Consider the following 19,062-nt stretch of genomic DNA (forward strand, 5'->3'; position numbering starts at 1 on the left):
AAGTGAGCATGAATCACGACACAAAGACTACCGACTGAGTAACTAACCACATTAAAGCAACTTGAACAGGGTTGATCCCCCCTCCCAAGTCTGCCCACCTTCCAGGGGGCCAGCTAAACGACAGGGTTACACTGTGATCCTTATGGACATGATTAATGGTAGAGAAAAAGGCAAAGAGAGGGGAGTGGTGGGAGGATGTCTGGTTCTGTTTATGGTCCTGGAAATGAGATTAAAGGGAAAGCTCCAAACAGATTGAATTGTATTTGCAATAATTGCTGAGAACAGCTTATGCAGGGCAGGCCACAAATAACACTCATAAAAACAAGACTGCAAGAGAATTGGGAGGGGGTGGGGGGACTACGTAATGAGATGACAGATGAAATGACAAAAAGGCCAGTGACTTACTGAAGCATATTGTAGAGACTAAGATAAGAAAAACAACACTGATTCTGTTGAAGGATTACGGTTTTTACTCCAACCCTAAAATACGTAGTATTAAGAATAAAAACTATGAAAGATATTGTCTTTTCTTTGTATTTGTAGATCTCATTTTGTTTTAAAAGGCAAGTTAAACACTAATGTACAAATCAATGCAAACCACATGAGGGGAGAAAAAAAAAAAGAGCCCTAAATCTAGATTTCATTGGATTTAAAGTAACAACATGTGTGTTCACTTCAAGGAGAGTGAGAGGGGCTGGAAAGGCCTGCCAAAGGCAAGGTTCGCTGCTGGGATTAATCTTTTTCATTTGCACAGAGCCAGTTTAGTCTAAAAGAGGCACTTTTATTGATGTTAGACTCCAAATTTTACCCAAAAAAGAAAAAAAAGGAGAGAAAATGTCCAAGGGAAAACACAGACTAACTGATAACCGTAAGAGCACAGTTATAAAGTAATACTTATAAATAATGAAACCGTTGCAATTAGTTATTCTGGCAGAGAGAACCAATAGCATCAGTTAATACCAATCAAACCAAATGGCACTACGGTAGTGGTTTTAAAATAGATGCTGAAAGCCATGGTTGGGAACTCGATTTTAGAATATTTGATTGGAAATTCAGAGGATCATGTGACAGTTTCATTGAAAAAAAAAAAAAAAAGATTCACAAAGTATTAAGTATGTAAGTCTACCATCATGTTCGGAAACCTGAACCGATTATTGTGCCATTCCAGTCCTGCTGATTTTTTTTTATATTTACCACAACATTGTGTTCATTAATCAAAAGTAGTACATAGCCATGTAAAAGATTATATATCAGATTTGGAAAGCATCAAAAGGGAGAATTCCAAAATGTTCACATTCTCTTACACTAAACCACACATCAAACTTGGCCAGCCAAGTCACACCACTAGATGGCGATATCAGCCAGGATACAGGGATAGAGTGTTATGAAAGTCCACAGTGTTAAATACTTCCCTCATACAATCATTCATAAAATGTAGTCTGTTGCTGTCATTGCAGAAGCAAAGCAATTTTACATAAACACTTTAGTAAAAGAACTACTCCATCCTAAATCACCCAACCCAACAGACACCCGCTGACTCAAATACATCACGCACATTTGAAACAAATGATCCAGTTTATGGATCAGGACAAAACTGCACAAGTGGAAGATGAAGCTGCAGTGGTGTGCTTTGATCTTTTGTCATGACCCCTTCAAAACAAGTGTGTGCAAATTATTTTTACAGTGATAACAGTGCTGTGCATTTACGCTATCTTACTGTATACTTCATGTGCATTAACTTAAACGTAATACTATTACTTTCTGTATTGCAAGATATTCAACAACTATGTCCCTGGCATTTCATAAAACTTAGTCAGGCCCAGGATTTGCCTCTGTGCCCACCACTCCACTAATGCCTCGAAGCTAGTTTCCCTAAAACTAGTGCTAAAAGATCTGCTTCCTCAAACCACTAACTTATTGTAACCATTGCAGAGATTATAATAATGGTGGACTGAGAAAAGAACTTTAAAATATCTCTTAAGGGATGCATCTCTCATTAATACACTGTAGCTGTATCTTGACTATAAGAGTGGAGAGAGGGAATGTTCTTCTTTAAACTAGTTGGGATATTTCAATTTGAAAAAAGGGGTATATGAGACTCAATCACTGAATGTGCAGTTTTTTTTTTTGTTTTTTTTTTACAGCATTTGCTTTACAGCATTCTGCACTTTCCATTGACACTAGAGCATTTAGTAATTGCGAACCAAGTTAAGCGAGTATGCTTATTTGTGATCAAATCATTATCCATTGCCTCTCGTGTTTATGATTTATGTTTTCTGGATTGATTTAACTACCCCTATTGCTATATTTAGTTGTGTCAACTAAGCAAATCTATATTACAGATCCATATTGTTAGTGCTTACATCCCTCAACCTAATCAGGGCATATCAAATGTTGCAAAATGTGACTTTTCGACCAAAGTACTCCACAGCAGTATCAAACTGCACTGAGCTGAATGGGAGGTTACTCTGTGAATGATGAATTGGAGTCAGTGTAGTCTCAGTGTGCCGAGTTCAACACACAAACCCTTGTCTCATTCGAATGATCTGCAATAAGGCAGCTTGGACATCTTCATCCATGTGACCCTGAAAGACAATAAGTGAGCGGTATTTCGTTATTTAGAATTGCTTCCAGACACTTCTATGCAACTACAGGCTATGACCCATATAGTATTATGGTACATAGAAAACCATACAATATAACATACCTAAGAGTTTTCAATAAATGTCCTTAACATGAGAACAAAATAAAAGGAACTTCTACTGCAAAACAAAGAAGAAGAAAAAAAAAACGACACACTCAATTCACATTCACAGACAATTACCTGTGCTGCACTGAGCAGATGAGTTCGATAAATTGAAACCACTTCTCTATGTTGCCTCTCAGCATCCTGTTTAGATAAAAAAAAGACAAGACACATCAGGCACTGTTTTAATAAGGTCTTGTAAGGTTAGATGGTCAGTTACTTTATAAACGCAATGCAACTTCAGCAAAACAAAACATTTCACAAAACTGACTTGTAGACAAACATACCCTGAGATGGGTGGGAATGGGAGGCATAGGGTTCTCCTCTAAAACTAATCATTCATTACATTATTTCCTCCATAACTTTCTTTATAATGTTACAAACTGTTTAAATTTGTCTAATGACAAATAAATAAATAAAAAGTCTAATGATACTAGAAAGTAGGGATAAAATGCAGAGGAGATTCAAACCTGTATAAGTTTGAGGTCTGTGAGATTTTTTTATTTATTTTATTTTATTTTTTGAGAGAGAGAGAGAGCGAGAGACAGAGACACATTTAACTGATAAAAAAAAGAATTCTGGTTGAGGGGGGAGGAACTGATTCCACAAAAATATTAAGCAGAACAAATGCTTTCAACATTGATAAAAAAATAAGGAGAACTATTTCTTAAGCACCAGATCAGCATATTAAATTCACATGACACTGAAGACTGGAGTAACGGCTGCTGAAAATTCAGCTTTGTCATCACAAGAATACATTTTAAATATATTGAAATAGAAAACATTTTAAACTGTAACACTAATCACAAATTTATTTTCAAAAACACAACAAGAAAATCTTACAGACCTCAAACTTTTGAATGGCTGTGTATATTTTTAATTATAAAATGTATTTAAATAAAACTATTACATTAGTTTAACAATAAATCATACATATACTACAACATTTAGGTTAAGGAGACTATTTAATTCAAATATTGGTAAACTTCTTAATAATACTGAAAGAAAGAAAGTGGTCCCTGAGGCCATTCTATTAATAACAGTTCCTTCAACCTTTTTTAATTACAGGACAGAAGGATCTAGAATCCATAATGAGCACAAGTCAGTCAGTAGGTGAGTGTAATATTTAGTCCAAGGTGATGGAAGGTCATATTTGTGAGGAATTAAAACAAATCCACTGGTATGTATATGTGCACCGAGCTACTCACAGCCAGCTGCTGCTGGAGGCTCTTGACCTGGGCATGGAGTGTGTCAGTGTGTTGAGTCTGTCTCTTGTTGGACACGTTGCCAGCATAAGCCAGCTGGGATAAGCCATTTAGAGCCTGTTTCAGCCTTTCAACGTCTGCCAACAGTTCTGTGATCTGAAACGAAGAACACCTTGCTTATAATCTGACAAAATATCAAGCACTTATCGAGAACGCTCTTCCACATAACCAATGAGTATATGACAATCTCACCCTTTTGTCTTTAAGCTCAGTCTGCTCTGAGGACGCCTGGATCCTCTTCTGCAGTTCTCCAATGGTGCTCATTGATTCCTCATATCTCTCTTTTAGATCTCGGATCTCCTTCTCAATGGAGGCACTCTTTACCTGCAGGGTCTCGGTTTCCGCTCTCGCCCTCTTCTCACCCTCCCTAGCAAGTGTTGTTTCCCTGTACAGATCCTCATATTGCTCATCCAGTCCTGACATCCGATCACCAAGTTTACACACCTCCTCCTCCAGCTTGTGCTTTTCAGCTCTGAGCAGGGTCACCTGCTCTTCATGGCTGTGGAGATCATCCAGAGCATGCGTGGCTCTGAGAAGCTCAGCCTGTAGAGTGGCTACATCCTCAGCCCTCTGTGCATTGGTTTCTTCCTCCTCCCGCAGCGCCATGCGAAGCTTATTGACCTCACGCTCCAGAGCCTCTCTAACCTGGCTATACTGGGCCTCATCGTAGCTCTGACTCTGAAGCCGTTTCTCTAGCTCATGAACACGCTGGACTTCCAGTCTGTGAGCTTCTTGTAAGCACTTGCACTCCTTTTGCGCCTCCTGCAGGCTGCCACTCAGAGAGCCCTGCATGGCCTCGAACTGCTCCAGATGGATATACTCACAATTCAGTTTCTTTTGGAGACTCTGGATCTCAGAGTTGCACAATGCATTTTTCTCCTCGAGCTCGGCCCGCTGGATCGTAACCTCTTTATATTGCTGCTCCAGCTCCATCAGCTTCAGACTCAGCTCCTCCACCTGGCCCGTGCAGCGATCCTCCACTTCCTTGTACTTCTCATTGGCCACAAGCCCCGTCTGAAGTTTCTGCTGCAGATTTGCCATCTCATCCTTCAATTTTTCATTCTCTTGCCTTTGGCGTTCCCCTTTGGTCTTTTCATCACTGCATATCTCCTGCATTTCGGCAAGTTTTTCTGCCAAGTCCTTCAGAGCAGTGTTGAAATGCATCTCTTTTTCCTCCATGGCAGTCAACGGAACAAACTTCAACTGCAATGCCTCCTGAATAGTATCCAACTCTTTCTTCTGTGCTTCGATTTCCATGTGGAGCTTTGATGCGCTCTCTTGAGCACACTGGTACTTAGAGTAGGCATCTTGAGCTCTTCCCTCTGCTTCTGATAAAGCTTTGCTCATTGTGCTTTTCAATATCTCATGTTCCACAAGGCTGATATAGTCATTTTCCAACTTGGCCTGCACATTCTCAAACTCCTCATTCAACATAGCATTTCCTTTTTTCACCCTCTGTAACTCTGCTTCCCGAACTCTGCAATCATCCTCCAACTTTGCGATTTCAATCTTTGCTTTCTCCAAAGCTTCATTTAACTCAGTCTGCACTCTCTCATTCTCATTCTTTGTGACAAACTCAATGTCAAAGCTCTGCTTCAGTGATGCTTTTTCAGCTGCCAAAATCTCAAGTTCACTGACTTTCTCGTGGTATTGATCCTGAAGACTATTAAGATCTCTTTCCAGTTCGTTGTTGCGTTCTGTGAGAGTACTCATCTCACTCTCATAACGTTCACAGGGGATGTACATGCTCCTCAGGTTGGCAATGTTTTCACAAAGAGAGGTCTTCTCTTCCTGCAACCTCTGTAGCTGCTCTTCAGCCTGTTTTCTCTTCCCAGTCTCCTCCGCTAACCTAACACTCAACTCCTCCACAGCGAGACCCATAGACCTCTTCACCTCCTCATGGTTTTCCAATGTCACAAACTTGGTATTCAGATTGTTGGCGAGTTCCTGCAGCTGCTCTCTGAGCTGTTCTCTCTCATCCTCGCCTTCCTCCACTTCACAAATTAATGACTGACACTTTGCAGTGACGTCAGCAAGTTTCTTCTTCAGGGTTGAGCTTTGCTCCTCCAGAGCAGCCCGGACTCGCTCGTGCTCTTGCAGGGGGACAGACTGTCGGTCGTCCATCACACGGTGGAGCTCTGCCACTTCCTCCAGCACACGGTCATAATCCTCCCTTAACTCTGCCAACTGTAGCTCTTTCTCATCCACAGCATTGGTAAAGAGGTTCTTCATGTTGTCAAACTTCTCTCCTGGAACCATTGATGTCAACCTGGCCTCTGATGTCTTCACTTGACCCTGCATGTTTAAGAGTGTCTCCTCCATGATTTTATGGTCCTCTCTCATTGCACTCAGCTCTGCGGTGAGACTCTCAACCTCCACAGCCAGAAGACCTTCACCTTTCTTATACTCCTCCAAAGCTTTCTCACTCTGCTTTAAATGATTCCTGACTCGCCCAACCTCAGCAGAAGCACCCTCATACTTTGCCTTCACCTCATTCAGCTGTGCTTTGAGGTCATCAACAACTTGGTTATTGAGGTGCTCCTTTACCGCCACCACTTGAGCCTGAAGCTGTTTCACCTTTGCCTCAGAGTCTATCATTCGCTTCTGCATATCTCCCATGGCTTCCTCCAGCTCATGTATCTGCTGATCCGACTCACGTTTGATGGTCTCACACTTCCTGGTCAGCTCCTCACATTCCTGAGACTTGCATGCTAGAGCCTTTTGGAGGCGGCCCACCTCCTCTTGTGCAGCCTCCTGCTGTCTGCGGACACATTCAAGCTCTTGACAAAGTGTCTCAGGATCCCAAGCCACTGGCTGAGACAGCTCCAAAGGTCGTGCCACAGATCGAGATGGTCCTGTAGGCTCTAAGATCTGAATTCAAACACAAGTAGGCATTGATTATTATTCACACAAAACATTCTGACTGTATATCTTGTCTGAGTGTTTTTCCATGAATAGTTACAATGCCACAGTTGAAAAGACTGGAAAAGTATTTTTTTTTCTATTAGAACAAGAAATTAGGGGAAGGGGGAGGGGGGTGCAAGCTAAAATAATGAAAAAAATAAAATAAAATAAAGCCATCAGCAGCCAGTTTTAAAAGAGAAAGCGAAGATTAAATGGTTCTCATATATTTTGTCATATGGGGTCACAATAGGGCTTAAAACTTTTGAAGAAAGTTTTATCTAGGTCACATCCAAAGTCAGACATCTGATCCTTACTTTAGTAGGTGCATTTTTTCATCTTTTTTATGTGCAGTGACCTCTAACATAGGTGAGAGTAAAGTCGTCTCTGGTGCTAATGTGACAACAAAATTGTATCCACCAAGTCTGCCCAAAAGCTGATCCCAGGCATAGTACGTCCCTTCAGAGAATAGCCCTAATAAATCATAATCCCTTCTGACACTGCAGGCTATGGAGGTTCTGAAATGAAACGAGAGGATGCAACTCTGAAAATCTGAATGCCACTGCCTCTCTGAAGCTTAACGCAGCTGACACAGCCAGTCTGCTCTATGCATTACTGAATATCAGAAGGAAAATATACAATATAAAATATCAAACCTTGGGAGTAGAGAAATAACTATATGCTAAGCTCAGGAAACCTTCAGAATCAATTCTTGATTTTAAATTTAAGCATTTGCACTTAGAAGTTTGATGCTATTGTTGAACTCCATAATAAAAACAGGCCTCTTTTTATGTCTACTGAACTGACTGGCTCCTGTGTATTTATGAAAGTACATATAGACCTGGTTTCACATACGGGGCTTAGACTAAACCTGGATTAAGCCATAGTTCAATTAGGACATTTAAAGGGGTCATATGGATGCGATAAAAAATTTTTCCTTTCTCTTTGGAGTGTTACAAGCTCTGGGTGCATAAATAAGATTTGTAAAGTTGCAAAGACTAAAGTCTCAAACCCAAAGAGATATTCTTTATAGAAGTTAAGAGTCAACCACTCTTAACGACGGCGTAACTTTTATTCTCACTGTTGCTGCCAGCACCATGTTGTGGAAAGTGAAGCTACTTTGTTTGGGCTTCCAAAACAGGACACAACCAGAAATCAGTGGTTAAGTGTATTTACAACACTGTTCCGGAACAGTTCAACCCAAATATTCAGATTTGTGCAGCGCATTTTGCAGAGGACAAGGACGGCTTCCTGTGAGAGCAGCCTACAATGACGGTGTCTGTTTCTTTAAAGTGGGGCAGTTCAAACTTTGCAAGGACTGTCTAGTGCTTCTGACTCACAGTCTGTAAGTACAGTATGTTTTCATATGTAAAGGATCCGCCACTGATGATTCAAAACGGCAGTTCTGATTAGTGTAGAGTAACTGTTAGAGCTTGTGTTTGTCCTTTCTCCGATCACAAATGCAGACACGGTTTTATATATTTACACAGCACGATGCAACGCAATGCGTAAAAAGACAGTATAAGTCATTATAATCCGTAATTATGTGCCCACTGGATGCAACAAATGCCTCATTTGTAATAGGTTTTATTGGTTTTGTCTCATCCCGCCGGGACACACGGCATCACAGTATGGTAAGGGTCATATTATTTCCATCTCATGCTTGAGGCATTCGGCCAATCACAACGCACTGGATAGTTGGCCAATCAGCTTATACCTTGCTTTTCAGAATGATGAGCTTTGTAAAAATAGGCACGTTTCAGAAGGCGGAGCATTAAGGAGCAACAATGTACAGTATATGGAAAATAATGTGTTCTTTGAAACTTAAACCACAAACACATTGCATTACACAAAATAAATTTCTTTTTAGCAATGTCATGTGACCCCTTTAAAATAATTTTTATAAACATGCCTTAGAAAAAAAAACCCACTGGTGTGCAACAAGTATATATATACACACACATATATATATACATATATATATATATATATATATATATATATATATATATATATATATATATATATATATATATATATAAACATAAAAATGTTTAGGTCTTATTGTGTTTTATTGTGGTAATCGAAAGCATTCCATACTTTAACGATAGACATGTTTTTAATGCAAAATGTAAAAAAATCTGTTAGTAGCAGTACAACAGTAAAATCCCTCAGAAATCAATCCTCTCATACTTCTGTAGTCATTCCACAACTGTTTCCTGAAAGCCCTTTAACTTCAAGTTCGTCCCAACTGGCACGTGTTGAAGTTGGTTTAAATTTTACATAAAATGTAATTAGGCTTTTGGCCTCAACACAAACTCATGGCATTTATGTTAAGAAGAGTTTAAAGAAATCGAAATTCACCTGAGCTGAATCCAAGCTGTGTGACTGTCTCACTAATACATTGTCTTTTCCTGCAGAAAAAAAAAGTACCCAATATGAAAACACACACACAAACCCACCTTCACTTACAGGAAAAACTACTTTTCTGAAATCCCTACACTCAGAACACGCTTTATATTGAGGTCTCTGATATCAAGGGGCAAACTTAATTAGCATAAAGATTCAGAATTTCAAGACAAAATCACCTTTGATCACAGACTGGCCAGGGTAATCTCCCTGTAAAATAAAAACATGCAGATTTATTCATCATCTCATCAATCTTTGATCATGGGATGCTGGATCAGGAGTTAAAGAGCAGCAGTCTTTAAAAAGCATGTTGCAAAGATGTTTACTGACCAAATGGCTCCGCTGCTGGACTCTCACAGTCTCTACAGCCCTGGCTCCTTCCTCCTTCTCTTTGGCAGAAAGTAAACGCTTCAGCTGTTCTCTCTGGTGTAGAAAACACAGATACACAGATACACATGCATATTTAACAGCAACTAACACCCAACCTTAATTAAAATAAACAAATAACCTTGTGTCAATACAATGAAAGAAATGGGAAGAAAATATTTAAGAAATTAAAATGAAAGAGGACAATGTCACTAGGACAGAAGGCGGCATTTTCCAGGACAACACACAAATTACCTCCTTGTGAAGGTCCTCTACTGTTGAATTATTCTGAAAGAAGGAAAGAACAGAGTGACAGAGAACATGTATTACACAAGATATCTTTTTGAACTATTCAAATATAAACACACAACTGCCTACACAGATAAACGCATACGAGATTAATATCATTAATTTTTCTTGGCTTCTTTTACTATTTACTGCAGTGCTGAAACCAACGTGCAGGCTTGCAAATAAATTGACTAATTATTAAAAAAACAAAACAAAGAAACACCTGGCTGAGTTGGTGCTGAAGCGAATTAACTTTATCAAGCAGTGTTCTCTGCTCCTGCTGGAACTTCTCTAGTGTCCCCTGTTGGCTCTCATTCTGTTTCTCTAGGTCCTAGAAAACATAAACGTTACAAACAGTCATTAATTGCCCACTCATTTGTACCTATGTACAGTTTGCAATGCAACAATGTTCATGATGAATGTTTTACACTAATTCAGCTTCCGAATGTGTAAAAAAACATGCAAATGGCACAGAATAAAGGCCCGTTCACACCAAGAACGATAACTATAAAGATAACTAAAAAGTTAACGATATTAGCGTCCACACCAGCGAACGATATTGTCTGTGTATTCTAAGTAGACACGCGTCTGCTGCTTTAAATTCTCGAGCTCATTACAGCAGGATTGATTCTGATTGGTTGGCAATGTTTTTATCATTCATCAGAGAAAAAAAATCTTCTGCAAGTGATTCCAACGATATCGTTTCTCAGTGCCTTTATTGTTATAGTTGTGGTGTGGATTCCGCTATTCTTTAATACTGAGAATGATTTTTAGAACTATATTTTTATCGTTATCTTTATAGTTATCGTGCTTGGTGTGAACGGGCCTTAAGTCCAGGTCTAATAATGAAATAATTTACAGGCAGCAGTCATAGAGCTGAATGGCCCTGACCTGTATGATCTTATCACGGTTAGAGGTTTCAGAGACCAACTCCCCAGACTGCAACTGACACAAACAGAAAAGAAAATATATAAATATGGTAAACTGCACAAAAATAATCAGGATGTCTTTCGAATCTAATTGCATAACATGATAAACAGTAAAGTGTGTGTGGGTGGGTCAGAAACTGCTGCTCTACGTGTACTTCTGACAAATCCACATGTTAGAAATGAGTGGTCCCTGATAATTAATGTCCCCAGATAATAATGGTACTTGGTGATTACATCTTGACCTTAAAAATATGACTATCATAAGTTAACTTCAGGACAAAAAGTGGGTTAAATTATAAAAAAAAGTGCCGGAGATGATTATTTCAGAGGAAATGTTGTCTTTCATTAAACACTGGATGGCAGTAGTGCATAAAAGTTTCTACAGCACTGCAGTCGCTTCTGCAGGTACAATCAGATTAGATTAGACACAGACACATGGTATGAAGTAAGGAATTAGATTAGTCTGAAGTAATTTGTTCTCCATTTAATAGAGGTATAAGTGCTGAAATACGAAAAACTAAATTGCGCTCTCTGCACATCAATCACGAATCCCATTTGTATGATTTCAGACTCTAGACACAGACTCTGCTATAGATGGCTTCAGTGAAATTACAATGAGAATGAAGACAGACTTTCTCTGTGCAGTATGTCCAAAGAAAATATATCAGTGCATTCTGGATCAGTTATACAAAAAATTCAGACAATGCCAAAAATTAATAAATAAGGGGGACAAGGTCTAACTTGTTGTTATTGACTATAATCTGTATATTATGTTTCTTTAAAATCTCATCTGCATGGAGATGCTCAGAATGAAATGAAGGTGAAAATGCTGCATATACCTGTCTCTTTTTCGGTTCCATCTTGGCAGCCTCTTTTGCTGTGAACATAAAGGATTAATTAGTAATTCATGGAATTGAAAGAAGAAAAAAAATACAGGACTAGTATAGGGATGTTTTTCTAGTATGTATAAGTAGCTCTTCTCTTTCAATCTGAAGCATGAGGCTTGAAAACACACTGCTCTACACTCTTCTTAGGAAGTGTGCGCATAGGCTTTGATCTCTATAACCTTAAAACCTGATAAAGGTCTATTTCACACCAAAAGTGATGCAAAAAAGTAATGCGAACTGCAGGGGGGAAAAGGATTAAAAACCTATGAAGAATCGCATTCAACTGATTTACACCAAGAATGGCAGAAATTTTCATCAGCATTTCTGTGAAAAGTTGCCATAAATGAAACATACTTGAATGAAACAAAAACATCACATTTAAGTGATGTTTGTGTTTCATTCAAGTATGTTGAATGTTGAAAGCACAATGGAATGGAACAATGGAATTAATGAGGTGATAAAGGAATATCTTGTTCCAATGATAATAGTGGCCTACTGTTAGTAATAATATTGCCAGAAATAGCTTGGCAAATCATTTCTTTTCGCTCTGTTCGTTTGTTGTCATTATGGCTATTTCAAGTGCTTGCTCTGGCCACATCAACTAAAAGCTAGGACTGTGAAACTGCAATGAAAGATTACATTATATGCTGCTTTTTTGTTTTCAATTTAAAAATGTTGATTCCCTTCTTTAATCTGACCTCTTGTGCTTTCTTTCTCACTTACATCACTGACTGTCCAGTACATTAGATTGCAGACTTCTATCTGTTCGTATGTGACAAACAATAACCGATGCGAATAATAACATGCAGCCAACCATAAAACTGTGCGTCCAATCAAACACAACAATCTCTGGACATATTTAAAAGTAATTTGGTCCAATGTTTGTTCTATGTTTTGGGCCACTGAATCACATTGCCATTTTTGCTCATGCATTACAAAATTTTCCAATTGCGTTCATGTTAATAACTGTATACATTGTTGAGCCAATGCAATTTAAAGTACAATTTAGCTCCTTTCAATTTATGATTTAAAGCACTGCTCTATTGCTCTTTAGACACTGTAGACGTGAGAGAGAGAGAAACAGGAAGCAACAAAAACCTTTCGTGGCACTGTCCAGGTAACTCTTGACAAGAGAGACGAGCTCCTGCTTTTTGCCTAGCCGTGCATAGTGATAACTGTCATGGCCAGAACCATCCACCGCAGTGACATCAGCGCCATGTTTCAACAAAACGTCCACAGCATCCTTACAAGCAAATTCGCAGCCATGAATCAATGCTGTTCTGGGTGAACAAAGAAGTACACAAACACATAGCTTCAATATGACTGACAAAGACATCAAAATATTACATTTAAAAATGCACCTGTAAACGATTAGAACAAGAACAATACATTTTATATCCCTCTATTCGGCTTATTTTTCATGTTAAACTGTTCAACATGAACTATATAAACTGTTATTTATATGTTAAACTGCTTGCACTACAAACCATTGTTTATGATGATGAATTAAAATATTAAGATTCAAAAAATAAATTTTTTTTTAAAAATACCAATACTAATTTTCAAGCAGCTAAAATAACAGGAAGCATCTGACACCGGAAGCCTTGCACATTCAAGTAAAAAACGGCAGTGCCGTCTCTTACAGTAAATTCTAAAGAGATTCAATAAAAGAAAGTTCAACAGATTAATAAAAACAAGAAAAAAGAAAGAAAAATCAAGAAACGAGCCAATGAAAATCAATTACTGAAAAATATGAATGTGATATTTACTTATTCTGTTTGTCTCTGACTGTGATGTCACTTCCTCGTTCTAACAGCAGCTGACAGATGTGTGGATGACACATCTGAGTGGCAAGGATCAATGGGGTCCGACCGTCCTATAAACACAAATGTAAAAGCGCACATTCGCATCAACTCAAACAGAAAAGACATTAAAAAATATAATCTGAGAGAACATTTAAAGATAAAGTATATCTGAGGGGGAATGTAAATACTGTATTTTTCAGACTATAAGTCGCACCTGAGTATAAGTCACATCAGTCCAAAAATAGGTCATGATGAGGAAAAAAAACATAAGTGGCACTGGACTATAAGTCACATTTATTTAGAACCAAGAACCAAGAGGAAACATTACCATCTGCAGCCACGAGAGGGCGCTCTGTCTTCAGTGTAGACTACAGGAGCACTGAGCAGCATAGAGCGCCCTCTCGTGGCTGGAGACGGTAATGTTTTCTCGGTTCATTTCTCTTAGTTCATTTCTCTTGGTTCATGTCAAATTAATTTTAATAAATAAGTCGCACCTGACTATAAGTCGCAGGACCAGCCAAACTTAAAAAAAAAAGTGTGATTTCTAGTCCGGAAAATACGGTACTAAACATTTGTCCAGATAAAAGAAATGGAACAACATTAAGTAATCAGGATATTAAACATCCCACAAAACATAACTCACAAAGTCACTGGCATTAACCAATGCCCCACTGTCACAGAGCAGCTTCACGCTGGAGGAGCAGCCAGCCATAGCTGAAAAGACAAACAATAATAATATTCCTTAACATTTCCCCCAAGCATGCAAATTAGATTCAGTAGACTCATCTGACATCACACTCAATAAATAAATAAATAAATGAAAAACCTCCACTGGGCACCGAACAAGAGCAAGAGCTTTAAATCTTACATGAAAGCCATCTGAGGGAAGGAAAATAAGCCTATGAACTACATCTCATTGATTACAACTGCTGCTGCCGCAAAGAATCACATTCAAGCATTCATCTTTCATTCCCATCCCCTTCCATCTCTGCTTCACCACTTGTTGTAGGAAAGAAGTTAAAAGAAATAATGAAAGAGCAAAGAAAATTGGAGAGAGCATGAAACCCCCAAGCTAGGTGGAAGAGAGAGGGGACTACAGGGTTAATTTCCAACAAAACCTCAAAATGTACAAAGCTTTTTACTTACCAGCATCATGCAAGGCGGTTCTTCCCTGCAGGTCCACATTTCCCACTGGGCAATTGTGCTGAAAGACAAAACCCTCGTCACACTCACAGTCAAGCCATACAGAAACACTTCATGGCTATTAAGTTTTAAAAGGCCAGCGGATGGGTTTAAACTTTTAAAAACATCCATGATGACCGACCGCTCCTCAACAGAAGAACACAAAAACCAAGAAAGGATCAGAGTGACGTGTGTGTGAGAGACACTAGTTTGAATCTTTCAAATGACTCTGAACCCGAGAAGTGAAACCAGGTCAAGCAAAGGAGTGTTGCTAAGATACTGGCCTCCGTGGTCTTCCGTCCCACCACCCCCTGTGCCCTCATTTCTAAAATCTCTTTTACTCTCGTCATATTCCACTATCTGTCCTACTTTCTCAACTTCTTTTTTGCAACCGCTTACAAAACAAATCCTCTGACTTCAGTCACTATAAAAACCTTTTATACTCTAGCAACAGCCTCCAAAACCAGTAGCGATGTCAAACGGTCCTGCTGGCTAACTGTGTCCTGGGTAACTCTATCTGATGGGCTCTAAGAGCCGGTTTCAGATTGCACATGATGATGGCATAGAAATATTGCCTGCAGGTTACAGTATGGGCAGCCTGTCAACACTGCACACACCCGTGAAAATACTCTCATCCACCGAGTCAATGTTGTTTGGAGAAGCAGGACAGAGTCTTGACACTGGCAGAGCATTATGGTGGATTATGCTTTATACTAGCTGTCAGTGATTTCAAAGGCAAGCATTAAACAAACTTTAAAACTCATTTATACGTAATTAGTCAAGTCAGATTTTTCTAATTTTGCTCCCTGTGGTACAAAGTAATTAACACAAACAAGTCACTGTGACAAAGATGCTTTTCTCAGAGTCACCGAGCAAGTGATAGGAATCATTTCCCATCTTAATTATCTCGAGCACCATCACTCACAATGACACAGCGACAGAGTTTTACCCTCTTGCAAAATGTGTTTGTGGATTAATTGATTGAAATTAAGCAGCGCATCTGTAAACAAGCTGTGCGCGATTTGCCTTCAAACACCATCATTTTCTCATAATCAGGATGTCAGGTTCAGTATTACGCAACTGAGTTCAGGTCTTCGCTTTGTTAGTTGCACTTTGTTTTTGAGCCTGCAGGCTGGAGTGAGCTTACCAAGAGCAATAAAGGTTTACAAAAAATAAAAAATAACATTTTGGGGCCCTTCCTTTAACACACAGATGGCAGAACTGGAAGTAGAACTGGGTATCACCCTATAACATAGTACACAAATCAGAAAACATACTGTTCAATACTTAATTTAAACTGTATTTTTTTTAAAAACAATCAAAAATTATTTATTGAATCTTTAAAAAAAAAAATTATTTAGAATATCCTTTTCAAGAATCCTGAAAAACAAAATGCATTACAGTTCCCACAATAAAATATTAAGCAGCATAACTACTTTCAGCTGTGGTAAGAAATGTTTCTTAAGAACCAATTCTTTGCAATCACTGTGAATAATTACATTAAAAAAAAAAAATTATATAACATTTTAAAAGTAGTACTATATTTTAGTGCATTTTTGATCAAATAAATACATTTGGTGAACATACAGTAAGAGACTTCAAAAACATTCAAAATCTTACTGACTCTTAATTGTACATCATGATCAAACACAATGCTATATAACAATATAACTGGTTTGCAAATTGTATCAAACAAGAGAAGAACTGACCCAATACAGTGAGAAAACCTGGACAAACTGACACAAGTATTGGCACGTGAATGTATTGGCATAGCCCTACAATGAAGGCTTTAAATAATCCTTTCTGAAGTTCATACCACAGACCTCAGAAAGCCTCCCATCTACACTTCAAAAATACGATTCAATACTTTCCTTCACTTCAAAAAGAGGATACAATAGAGCAGAACTTGTCTGGCTTTATAAAATACATTTCTATCCTTTCCTTACAACTGTGTTGACTGTGAAAAGTGGCTTTACCTGCAGTAGTTTCTGCACACACTGTGACTGGGCATTTCTGGCTGCCAGGTGCAAGGCGTTTTTTCCTACAAGAACAATAGTAATCAATAATCAATAGGATATCAATAGTAATCAATAGGAGCCATTAAATAACAAAAGTGTTTTAGATGAACCCATCTTAACCAGTATGCTTTTAAAGACCAATGTCAACCGTAATAGTCGTAAAAAATATAAAAAAAAAAAAAAAAAAATGCACCACATTTATTCCCATTTCACATAAAACAGTTCTTCTATACTTACCAGTTTATAGTGTTCCCTTTATGGCTTTCAAATATTTGCCAGAATAACCTCACTCTCTGGTGAAGAATGTGTGGCTATGTCATTTACATTTTCAGAGATATTTCACCCTAGAATACTACAAATTTCTAACCATTAGCCAAGCTTCAGGTCAAAGGCCTGTCTACATTTTTGGCTTCTTCACCATCAACACGGTCTAAAATTATATTTTCCAAACACGGAAATGGTACAGTTAGGTTCCTCACCTGTGGCATCCGTGGCTGTGATATCCACACCATGATTAAGAAAGAGACTCAGGCAGTCGAGATGTCCTCTGGTGGCAGCAAGATGGAACCTGAAGAGAAAGAGAGAGAGAGAAAGGAATACAAATGGGTGAAAGGGTTAAAGTTATGGCGAGTCCATCATCCACCATCATCAGCATTCTAGAGGAAGAAAGGACTACCATTAAGAGAAGCTCAACTTTTTCTCTCAAATGCATTCCGCAATCAAAACTCCTCACTTTACATTAGATTAGCATTATTTTAATTTCTCATATATCTCATATAAACATACGTCCGTTATCAAAATGATGGCCAAGATAAATGTCCATATTTAATTAATTCACATTCACTTCTTACTTTATGTGCAAGATGCAAGAGCACTTTGAGCTAGTTGTTAAAGAGGTGAGAATGTCCTCTGAGACAAGTTGTAAAAGTCACACGTGCAGATTTTCACCTGTGTTTGGAAAGTATTATTTTAGACCGTGTTGATGGTGAGAAGCCAAACATCTAGACAGGCCTTTGACCTGAAGCTTGACATGTGAAACTGTGGATAACTCCACACACTGTCCCAAACAACCACCCATGGAGCGATGGATGGGTGGCCATTTGTTATTGTTAGAATCGGGACAGAGAATTTATCATACGTGTTATCAATATAGTTCCAGCAACATGTCGATATACTGTACATCACAATCTCACTGCTTTTGCAGGTTCCACCAAATATGATTTCATAATTAAAAATGATAATGCAATAACATTTTATTAGGTATATGGAATGAAGGTGACTTATAATGGTAAGTGTCCCTCATCAGAAGAGACTGAAGAGCTCAGATGGCCATGAAGACCCAGACATGTCATTCTAGCTTGGCTCCATCTCCTTGGCAGACTCACATATCTGTGGCTTCAAGATGCATTATGTATTTATAGATGAGGGAATCTGAATTCAAAACAAGACTATTGCATGCTGTACTAGTCTGTCACCAGAGTCTCTGTAGTTCAGCAAAAGCCATTTCAATGTATCTGAATATCTGCTAAGTGTGGAATGCATTAGGAATTTCACTTTACTGAACGCAATACTTTTAAAGACTTCTTACTTAAAAGCCTCTTATAGTAGAAAAATATTAAGTAACTCAAAAAGTCTTTGTGTAATCAGTGTCCAAAACATTCTTTCGAACACATCAGTCAACGGTGAACAAACTGAGAACCTTTACTAGTCATAAATATTTCTTTATTTCAATTACAAACCCGATTCCAAAAAAGTTGGGACACTGTACAAATTGAGTAAAAAAAGGAATGGAATGATTTACAAATCTCAAACTTATATTTTATTCACAATAGAAAATCATATCAAATGTTGAAAGTGAGACATTTAGAAATGTCATGCCAAATATTGGCTAATTTTGGATTTCATGAGAGCTACAAATTCCAAAAAAGTTGGGACAGGTAGCAATAAGCAATAAGCAATAATAGGAACAGCTGGAGGACCAATTTGCAACTTATTAGGTCAACTGGCAACATGATTGGGTATAAAAAGAGCCTCTCAGAGTGGCAGTGTCTCTCAGAAGTCAAGATGGGCAGAGGATCACCAATTCCCCCAATGCTGTAGCGAAAAATAGTGGATTAATCTCAGACAGGAGTTTCTCAAAGGAAAAATTGTAAAGAGTTTGATGTTATCATCATCTACAGTGCATAATATCATCCAAACATTCAGAGAATCTGAAACTATCTCTGTGCTTAAGGGTCAAGGCCGGGAAACCATACTGGATGCCCGT

At 38.4% G+C, this 19,062-nt stretch overlaps 1 protein-coding gene across 3 annotated transcripts in view; it reads right to left on the reverse strand.

Moving 5' to 3' along the window:
- Positions 1–760: 760 nt before the first annotated feature.
- The window catches only part of LOC113051466 (uveal autoantigen with coiled-coil domains and ankyrin repeats protein-like), a 48,339-nt gene continuing 30,037 nt past the window's right edge, over positions 761–19,062 (reverse strand). For 2 of the 3 annotated variants that reach the window (XM_026215237.1, XM_026215238.1), the window contains 17 exons: positions 17,276–17,364; positions 16,755–16,819; positions 14,743–14,800; positions 14,240–14,310; positions 13,561–13,667; positions 12,890–13,071; positions 11,744–11,781; positions 10,867–10,920; positions 10,199–10,306; positions 9,943–9,975; positions 9,652–9,744; positions 9,501–9,531; positions 9,277–9,326; positions 4,204–6,882; positions 3,955–4,107; positions 2,825–2,890; positions 761–2,585 (listed from right to left, as the gene is read on the reverse strand). In XM_026215237.1, coding sequence (XP_026071022.1) covers positions 2,514–2,585; positions 2,825–2,890; positions 3,955–4,107; positions 4,204–6,882; positions 9,277–9,326; positions 9,501–9,531; positions 9,652–9,744; positions 9,943–9,975; positions 10,199–10,306; positions 10,867–10,920; positions 11,744–11,781; positions 12,890–13,071; positions 13,561–13,667; positions 14,240–14,310; positions 14,743–14,800; positions 16,755–16,819; positions 17,276–17,364 — 3,949 coding nt within the window. In that variant the 3' untranslated portion in view covers positions 761–2,513. The remainder of the gene's footprint in view (positions 2,586–2,824; positions 2,891–3,954; positions 4,108–4,203; positions 6,883–9,276; positions 9,327–9,500; positions 9,532–9,651; positions 9,745–9,942; positions 9,976–10,198; positions 10,307–10,866; positions 10,921–11,743; positions 11,782–12,889; positions 13,072–13,560; positions 13,668–14,239; positions 14,311–14,742; positions 14,801–16,754; positions 16,820–17,275; positions 17,365–19,062) is intronic. The other variant, XM_026215239.1, reaches the window with a different exon arrangement.

Source organism: Carassius auratus, chromosome 32 (assembly GCF_003368295.1).
Source record: "Carassius auratus strain Wakin chromosome 32, ASM336829v1, whole genome shotgun sequence".
NCBI lineage: Eukaryota > Metazoa > Chordata > Actinopteri > Cypriniformes > Cyprinidae > Carassius > Carassius auratus.